Source organism: Perna viridis, chromosome 15 (assembly GCF_037379345.1).
Source record: "Perna viridis isolate PV_CMFRI_1.1 ecotype Kerala chromosome 15, ASM3737934v1, whole genome shotgun sequence".
Classification (NCBI taxonomy): Eukaryota; Metazoa; Mollusca; class Bivalvia; order Mytilida; family Mytilidae; genus Perna; species Perna viridis.
The window spans coordinates 20,425,009-20,435,015 of NC_142459.1; the positions used below are offsets into that span (position 1 = coordinate 20,425,009).

The 10,007-nt window shown below is 34.8% G+C and overlaps 1 protein-coding gene across 1 annotated transcript; it reads left to right on the forward strand.

Moving 5' to 3' along the window:
• The first annotated feature begins 2,846 nt into the window (after window positions 1-2,846).
• Window positions 2,847-9,399, forward strand: LOC148597403 (MAM domain-containing glycosylphosphatidylinositol anchor protein 2-like). The gene is made up of 7 exons (XM_088563439.1): window positions 2,847-3,341; window positions 4,431-4,516; window positions 5,195-5,272; window positions 5,753-5,903; window positions 7,100-7,246; window positions 8,533-8,690; window positions 9,193-9,399. Exons 1-7 carry the CDS (start codon window positions 3,293-3,295, stop codon window positions 9,373-9,375), a joined length of 852 nt encoding a protein of 283 aa, XP_088419565.1. The 5' UTR covers window positions 2,847-3,292; the 3' UTR covers window positions 9,376-9,399.
• The last annotated feature ends 608 nt before the right edge of the window (window positions 9,400-10,007 follow it).

Genomic DNA, 10,007 nt, shown 5'->3' on the forward strand with positions numbered 1-10,007 from the left:
CGTCATTTTTATTCTATGTACAGAGGTCCAATTAAGGCCTCGTGCAGGTCCGGGTGTTAAAAGAATAGACCTGCAGCAGTGCTAAGCTTGTCGTAAAAGGCGACAAAATAGTGCTCAGAAACCTAGCTGGGGGCTAGGTGCTCTGCCCACAGAGCAACTGTGCTCCAGGTGGTGGAATGGGGTACCCCTCTCGTGTTACATGCTGGGGTTGTCAGGCTATAATACGGAAAACCTGACCGCAAACCATAGTGGTGCACCGTGTTGGGAAAGATGTCACGTTCCTCGCACATTAAAGAACCCTGCTGTGGTATGCGATAGGAGTAGGGACCTTTGCGCTCCGCTACAGGAGGCTAAATTGCCCAACCCTAACCACCTCTCCCTATTTCCAGTGGCAATCAAAATTTGTCGACCGTATTATCCTTGTGTCCCATCCCATTTTTTTCATCATCACCATTTCATGTACATTTTATCATCCATTTCATGTTCATTGTCTGAATATAGCTGAAATATTGCTGCTCAGACATTAAACCCAAACAATCAATCAATCACTTAATTAAGTGTCAGTCCCTGTAAGAATCAGGCAGTAGGTGAAACATGTTATAAAAAAAACCCGTCATTTTGATAGTGTTCTTTGACTATTTGCACCACCAGAATCAAGAAAATTTAAGACAGACAAGATTTGCCATATCATGCTGGACCATTGAGTTACATGTACAATTTCAATCAAATGCACGGAAATGAACATTTCAAAGGCAGATAACTCTGTCGAAAACCTCATATTCATACATGCAATAAATGTTTTTTTTGCATTAGGTTTTTGTTCACTTAAATGACTATCGTACAACTTGTGTTGAAAAAAAAGCAACTCTTGGAATGGTCAATTAGTTTACCTGACATCCGGTTGAAATTAATGCTTCAGGCGAACACTGTAAACTCATTTATTTTCGTGACTTAGGATCATGTCAATCTTATTTTGTTGCTTTTAACATTTGCGCCTTGCACTCCTTTGAAGCTCTAATATTTATAAAGGTGTTTTTACGATCCGAATATCTTAACCCTATGCATATAGGGCTGTATTGATTCGTTCTCAATGGCGTTGTTGTATTGTATGACACACAAAGGGACAGAGGCTTTGTAAGAGTGTTTGTGGTTGATAATGAGGTCCAAATTATGACGAGATGTACAAATATATATAATAATATGAACATTAAAAGTACGCGCGATTTCTTTTTTAAACACAAATAAACAAACTTACGAAACAAAATGAAATTTCATTAGATGAACCATAACAACAATCAGACTAGAAAAGATTTACGAAGACTCGACTTAAAATAAAAAAAAAAAAAATGGACACACTAATTAGTCAGGTTAGCCAAGACTAGTCCTACAAGTGGACACGCTAATTAGTCAGGTTAGCCAAGACTAGTCCTACAAGTGGACACGCTAATTAGTCAGGTTAGCCAAGACTAGTCCTACAAGTGGACACACTAATTAGTCGGGTTAGCCAAGACTAGTCCTACAAGTGGACACGCTAATTAGTCAGGTTAGCCAAGACTAGTCCTACAATCAAAACAGTTAATAAAGCAATAGGTCTTTAAGGAGGTAGACCTAGGGTAAGAGACACAACTCTTACAAATCACTGGAATGTTTGTATTTACCATTTTACAACAATCTCATGTAAGCATAAAAGTAACTTGGACTAATTTCATTCTGTTTCAAAGGAAAGCTTAAAAGGCTTTGGTGAAATTGAATATGATACAAAAATATAACTGATTTCAAGAGTAATGCCCCTTACTATAGGTCTACCTCCTTAAACACCAAATTGAAGTGGTATGTAGTGAGGAACACTAAGCCAATAAAGTACGTAGAAAAGGTTAACTGTGATAAGTACTGCGTCGTTGGTGCTATGTCTAAAAAGTTAATAATCGAAAATGGTAGGAATGCTCATTCAAAACTTTTATAAGGATTTTAACCACTATTTCCTATTACAGAAACCTAAATGGCGAGTCAAGTCCTTTTTTATGACATGTCGAAATATGAAACCAGTAATGAAATTGATGTGTTTACATTTCGTCTCAGTTGTGAATCATATATGTCGTAGGTAAAAAGTAAAAAAAAAAACTATAAATTAAAAGCGAAATGGAAATTTTAATTTTTTTCTATGGTAATAAAAAGACATTGACACTAATATATTTGGTCAGTATTTGGTTTGATTTGTATTATTTTAGTGGGTGTTCAAAGTTCAAAGTTTCTCAAAAGTACATGTCTAAATACAGGAAGGACTATTGTCACTTAAAACTACATGTATAGCATATGTACAATGTAGACCAATGCAGTTTCTGATCCATGGGCTTCTGTACTCCATGATTCACTTATCCACAGGCAGTGTCTGAATTTTATATGGACTAGTATTTAAATGGTCCACAATTTCATTTTATATATAAGAGAAAATTAACTAATATTTTTGATTAGCAGAATCATCAGGGGCGTGAATTGACAGAAAGTCTTCATGGAGTAAAGTGGTATGAAGACATATATATTGGGTTATTACAATATTGTCGCCCCGTGCAGGTCCGGGTGTTTAAAGAATAGGCCTGCAGCAGCGCTAAGCTTGTCGTAAAAGGCGACTAAATAGTGCTCAGAACCCTAGCCGGGGGCTAGGGCGCTCTGCCCACAGAGCAACTGGGATGTGTGCCCCAGGTGGTGGAATGGGGTACCCCTGGCGTGTTAAATGCTGGGGTTGTCAGGCTATAATACGGAAAACCTGACCGCAAACCATAGTGGTGCACCGTGTTGGGAAAGATGCCACGTTCCTCGCACGTTAAAGAACCCTACTGTGGTATTCTCCCGGAGTAGGAACCACAGGGCTCCGCAACAGGAGGCTAAATTGCCCGACCCTACCCACCTCTCCCTACTTCCAGTGGCTATCAAAATTTATCGACCCCATCCCTTTATTATTTCATCATCATTTCATGTTCATTTTATCATTAATTTCATGTTCATCGTCTGAATATAGCTGAAATACTGCTGCTCGGACGTTAAACCCCAACAAACAAACAAACAAAACAATATTGTCAGGAATCGCTCCAGGCCATGACACGGGTAATTTGAAGCTGTCATTAATTGTTCTGAATTTGTTTACAGCACCGTTCTTTAGTCACAACGTTAACAAGGTTTTATATCGCGAAAGACAGATTAGGACTCGTATCCACTGTATGTTCTTATCTTCTGTTATACTAATACAAACACGTGATTTTGTGAATGCGGATTGTGTTATAAAAGCTTTCCTATTATGCTGACAGTGATAATAATTATAGCATGTCTTCATGTATATGCCAGTGGTGAGTACGGTCCGTGTATCTTGGTGTTGAGATGTTTCTGGAGCAACGCAGTGTTAGAGCTTTAAAGAAGTCTTAAAATACAGGTGCACATGGACAGATACTTGACTCAGGATGGACTGAAACACGTCAACTAAGCTAGAGTTCTAATCTTAAACAAGATACCGGAGATATGCAAAAGAACTGACTTAAAAGGTAGACCTTAGGTAAGGGACAAAATTCTTACAAATCATTGCAACGTTTGTATTCTACAGTTTACATCAATCTCATGTTAACATCAAAGATTGGTTACATTCTGTTTCCAATGAAAGCTTTATTGGCTTTGGTGAATTTGAATATGATACAAACGTATTACTGATTTCAAGAATTATGTCTCTTACTGTAGGTCTACCTCCTTAAGACGCCTTCAAACAATACAGTTTACTTTTTTATTTTTGAAATGGTTCTGATACAAATTACAAAATATCTAAGATATCAAAGATTTAAAGATTTTCGTCAAATACGCTTGTTATTGATAGGTACGGAATACCAGTGACGTCCTATATATCATTGTAGATGACCTGAAACAAGAATGGCTCCATATCAGAAGTGACGTATTTCGGAAATGACTTAAGGAGGTAGACATAGGGTAAGGGACACAACTCTTTAGAATCATTGGAACGTTTGTGTTCAGCATTTTACACCAATCTTATGTAAGCATCTAATTAACTTGGATTAATTTTACTCTTCTCCAAACGGAAGCTTGAGAGGCTTTGGTGAAATTGAATATGATACAAACATATCACTGATTTCATGAGTTATGTCCCTTACCCTAGGTCTACCTCCTTAAGTATCTAGGAAGTGATTGTTTGACAGACGCACAGGGTGTGTTATAGAAAGTCTTGCATAATATCGATGCACCAATGATAAAAGAACATACGTGTAGCGTTCGTTATCAACCGTACCAAAAGCTCTGTCTCACATATGGAAAGCCTTAAGTCATATTGTATTCAATTTTACAACAGTCTTATTGTTTGCCTAATTATTTAGATCATATTGCAAACATCATTTCAATTTTGGCATATGCATTTTTGTGTCTGAATTTCTGTAAAGGTAATACTGGTCCAGTATGCTTCAGCTGTAATGAATCAGACCATGTAGACAGATGTAATCAGACAGTTCAGTGTGCTTCAGACGAGGTGTGTATCTTCTGAACATTTTACTTATAAATGTATTTCAAATAAATTTATTATCAATGAGTAGCTTACCTTTTTCATTTTCCCCATGAGACATTTGCATTGCCCCAAACCCTATTCCCATTTAAATAACAAGTTTACTATAATAAAGAAACAGCTCGTAACCCATCTTAATCTTCATCTGATTTGGATTATGGATTTTTTGTAATGGAAATGGGGTGGGAGTTCTGTTAAGGAAATGGGACGACAGTATTGTATGGAAATGGTGTTAGCGTTTCTGTATCGGATATTTGGGTCAAAAATATTTTGAAGGGAATTTAGCATGATAATGTGTGGTGTAATGGATTTTTATAGGTATGGATATATATGACTATATTTGTGAAATTATGATTTAAGATTAAAATATTTATATTCAATTAGAAACAGTAATTAAAAAAGGAAAAATATCTTTGCTGATACATGTAATATAGTTAAATGATATTGACAATTCATTAAAAATACATAGCGAGAGGAGATTTATTTTATTAGGGATGGAGAATGAAAAGTAGGTATATGTCGAAATGGATACGATTCAAACAAAACGGTATAGATGGGTCAATGCAATTTTCAAAGTGCTTATTTCTTTTTTACTTTTGTGTTGAATTAATTCGTTTTTTCATATGTTTTGTTAATGTTTTATAGGTCTGTTTTGTTGCACAAGTACCGAGTAACAACTCACAAGGCTTAAAATGGAGTCATGGGTGTAAAAAAAAATCCATGGTATGTTTGTAAATTTTTGTATGATTTATGACGCTTACCTTTCCGGCGCACATAGTCCATGCTCCCAGTTTTAGTTGAATTCGAGTTGCTCATTTATTATTGTTGTTTTGTTCGTGTTATTCTGTTTTTTTTTTCATTCATTGTTGTGTGTTTCTGTTTTTTCTGTCTTTCTCTTAGAACCGATGATCGCCTGGTGGCATGAACAATGTATGGAGTGTATTCGTTTTTACTATGTGTTGAAGGCTAGCCAATGTTGTGTTAGTTTTTCATCTATATATGACTTGCATTTTATGTTTTATGCTGCATTGGAAATTGATTAGATCAATACCTTCTGAACCTATTAAATCGTAATTTAATTATATAATCAGTGTACAAACGTTGCTATTATTGTGCCCACGCATTCATTGTAAACGTTTCGTAGACAATAACTCGGACTTATTTAGTCATATATGCTATCATTGCTGATATGTTTATCTTCAGTGTCCATCCCTTCATGGTAAACGTTCAATGGACAATGTTACTGACTTCATTAGCCATGTATGTGACGATTGCTGTGATTTTTACCGTTGTAATAACATATGTTATCATTATACCGACTGGAGCGGCCCTAAAACCGAACATACAACAATCAGTGAGTTTATTTTCTACTGACGAGAACGGTCCCAAACCGAACATACAGCAATCAGTGAGTATATTCAATACTGACTGGAACGGTCATAAGACCGAATAAACAACAATCAGTGAGTGAAATAATTTTGTACAAACGAGAACGGTCCTGAAACCGAATAAACAACAATCAGTGAGTATAATAATTTTATACAGACGAGAACGGTCCTGAAACCGAATAAACAACAATCAGTGAGTATAATAATTTTATACAGACGAGAACGGTCCTGAAAACGAATAAACAACAACCAGTGAGTATAATAATTTTATACAGACGAGAACGGTCCTGAAACCGAATAAACAACAATCAGTGAGTATATTAATTTTAAACAGACGAGAACGGTCCTGAAACCGAATAAACAACAACCAGTGAGTATAATAATTCTATACTGACTGGACCCGTCCTAAAACCGAACGTACAACAGTCAGTGTATATGTTTGATACTGACTTTAAAGGTCCAAAAAATTGAATATTCAACAGTCAGTGAGTATATTTTATACTCACTGGAACGGTCTTTAAACTAAACAGACAACAATAATTGAATATGATTAATTAACATATGATTGGAACAGTCAAAAAACTAATCCAAATGAAAGGTAACTGTACATATTTCTCTGAAGCATAAGGGTTATAATTTAAAGTCTTACATGTATATAATTTATCATATTGATATTCTGTACTTTTTCCCCTGTCCTGTTTCGCGGACTTTTCTTTATTTGTCGTTCTTAATAATATCCATCAAAATATTCGGAGTGATTGTGTCGTTTGCAGATCATCTTCATGGTCTTGAATGGATATAACGTCATAAAACCACAATTTAATAATCGAGAAATAGGAGAGTAACTTTCAATTTTGATAATGACTAAATTATGCTGTCGTCGAGATATCCCGTATGATATTGTCAGTATTTAAACAGACATCTTTGAAGGACAACAATTTTTAGTAGTTTAAATCAGTTGCGTGATTCGTTTTAGTAACAATTCATGCCAACCATAGCAACAGGGAAACAATCCTTTCTGCTTGGGCTTTATTTGTTTTGAAGGCATTATGTAAGTTTATGACAAATATGTTCATTTTTATAATGTGTATATTAGAACACAAACGATGTTGTTTTTACGATTTAACTTACTATAAAATATAAATGCCTTTTCAAATTCTAGCGCCTAGATTGGATCTAAACTGTAATTTTGAGAATGGACTTTGTAATTGGCATCAGGGTAAGCTTGATGATGGAGATTGGAGACTTCACTCTGGATCTACATTTACCAGTAATACTGGACCAACTGTTGACCATACTATTGGAAACGGTAAGGATATCACAAAATAAAATGTAAAGTAACCGAACTTGACTCGTGGATGATAAATTTACATACATTTCTTCACTATTACAAACTCAATATTTTTTTGCATTTCCCGACGACATTTCAATACTCAATTTATAATGCTATTCCCGTGATGCTCGCATTTGTCACAAAATATTACATAAATCAAATCACAGTCAAATAGAATCTTAAAACAATGGTTCAAAACAAATGAAAACAACTACTTTTCAACATGGCATTAAACCAAAAGGGAATTATGACTATTTAAATGGAAACTTTAAAGTACGAAATACAGTAATGGTAATATTGAATTGAGCATATATTACATTATATAGCACGAGTTTTCGATTGCAATGCCATTTTCTACGAGGGTTAATATTCACCAATATAATGCAGTAATCCTTATATTATTTAGTAATAACTTTTTCAGTTATTCATTTTCAGTAATTTCTGTTTGCTATGGCAATTCAAATATGATATCAAAAATTAAAATATGTAGGCTTTTGACCCATGAATCACATTTTGCATGATTCTAGCGGGATTGCTACTTAAAAAGTTTTTATTTTTTCAGTTGGGTCGAAGCTTATTGTAGTTCAATCTAATTAATATTAGACCCTATCAATTGTTCCAATCAGTACCTATATGTAGGTACAACATTCCATTCTAATTTCTGTTCAGTTTGTTTGTTTGTTTGTTGGGGTTTAACGTCCGAGCAGCAATATTTCAGCTATATTCAGACAATGAACATGAAATGGATGATAAAATGAACATGAAATGACAAAAATGGATGGATCACAAGGATAATAGGGTCGACAAATTTTGATTGCCACTGGAAAAAGGGGGATGGGTAAGGTCGGGCAATTTAACCTCCTGTGGCGGAGCGCAAAGGTTCCTACTCCGGGAGAATACCACAGCAGGGTTCTTTAACGTGCGAGGAACGTGGCATCTTTCCCAACACGGTGCACCACTATGGTTAATTTCTGTTCAGATGACTTTTTCAGATGACTTTTTAGAATCCACCTGTTTTTCCTTTTGAATAATACTTTCAAAATCATGAATCTTGAAATATGATTGTCTGATTACGTATTGTTATATCATACATTCAGTTACTGAATGGAATAATTGATAGGCCTAATTTTGATTAGATTGATTGCCACTGTGCTAATTTTGATCATCAAATAATTGTTTTATCCATATTACGTAGTACATTTTAATTTATGTATATTTGAATACGTGCTATAATTAACGCTAGTAACTTTCACATGTTCCAGCTCATGGTCACTACCTTTACTTAGAAGCTTCTGACATATACTATGCTAATTTTGTTCGACTTGTCTCTCCTAACATTGTCGTGCCAGACAATAGTTTTTTGGAGTTTTGGTACCACATGAATGGCAGATATATTGGAGCTCTAAACGTATTGATAAAAGTAAGCCACATTTTCTCCAAGGTTTTGTACGTTTCGTCGAGAAACAAAAAAGACATTGAGGAATTAGTAACTATTGTGATGAAATCCCGATACTGTAAACCAGGTAATTTTTAGCAAGGATAGTTACATAGAAATCACCCTTTAAAGCACTAAGTGTCAGTCCCTGTCAGAGTCAGGCAGTGGGTACCAAAAAAAAGTCCGTTACAAAGATGCTTACCTTATGAAATTTATATACATGTAGATTGTACATGAAATTATCACTTTACAAGAGTTATCGTTCTTGATTTTGTTCGATTTGTTTGATTTTAGTGGGAGATAAATGTGTGATTTTCTCAAACAAAATTAACAACGGTAATTTTTATTTCAAAAGCGCAACAACCAAATGAAAAACTAAGACTTGAATCACCTCCCAATTTTTATAAAGACTGATACTTAAGTCGGTTTTAAAGGCAAATATGTACTCATGTAATGTTTTATTTCTTTAAAATTTATTTTTTTCCAGGATAAATTAGGTAATGAACAAAAACTGTGGAGCGAGGAAGGTAATCATGGTAACATGTGGATTATGGCTAAGGTATCATTACATAACATTCCTTCCGGTCAACTGATAATAGAAGGATATAGGGGAGCAGACATCTACGGTGATATATCGATTGACGATATCGTTTTTACACCAGGTGCTTGATCATGATAAATATATTGTAAATTATGTCTTGTTTGCATTGGTCATTTTATATTTTTGCTGTCACAAATACTAGGGTCTAAATGTCAAATCAATATTGACCAGAATGCCATTGTTATTCGACATCTAGTTACTACCCAGAATGGTCATGAATTGATAAGTGTATTTCTAGGTCTTGCAAGGTGCGATCATGAAGATTTAAGCCAGTGTGAAAGATAGTCAGAACTTCGTAAGAACTTCACTTTACAAAGCATTGTATGTTGATGATATAATGACTTAACATCCAAACTCATCTAGTCACACAGATACATATCATTCGATGCCATCACACTTATTTGAACCACTGTCGAATCACAATTATAACTTTACATAAAAATAAACACGCACTAAACTACTTTACCGAAAAAAAAAGATAAAATGAAATGAAAGTTCCGGAAATTTTGGTCGATAGGAATTTTTGTCATATTTGCGAGGATAATGCAATGATAAAAAATAAAAGCTCACAAGTTTCAGTTAAGTATCTAACAATACAGGAACAATGACCAGACATGGAAAACAGACATACACAACAAAGAACATAAAATAACTAAAATCATACATACAAAATAACAAAAGCAAATGAACAACTCGGACTC

Coding starts and splice junctions, on each gene's coding strand:
- LOC148597403 (XM_088563439.1), top strand. CDS start 3,293: ATGCTGACAGTGATAATAATTATAGCATGTCTTCATGTATATGCCAGT. Junction 5,904..7,099: donor AACCGAACATACAACAATCA/GTGAGTTTATTT, acceptor TTCAAATTCTAG/CGCCTAGATTGGATCTAAAC. Junction 7,247..8,532: donor TGACCATACTATTGGAAACG/GTAAGGATATCA, acceptor CACATGTTCCAG/CTCATGGTCACTACCTTTAC.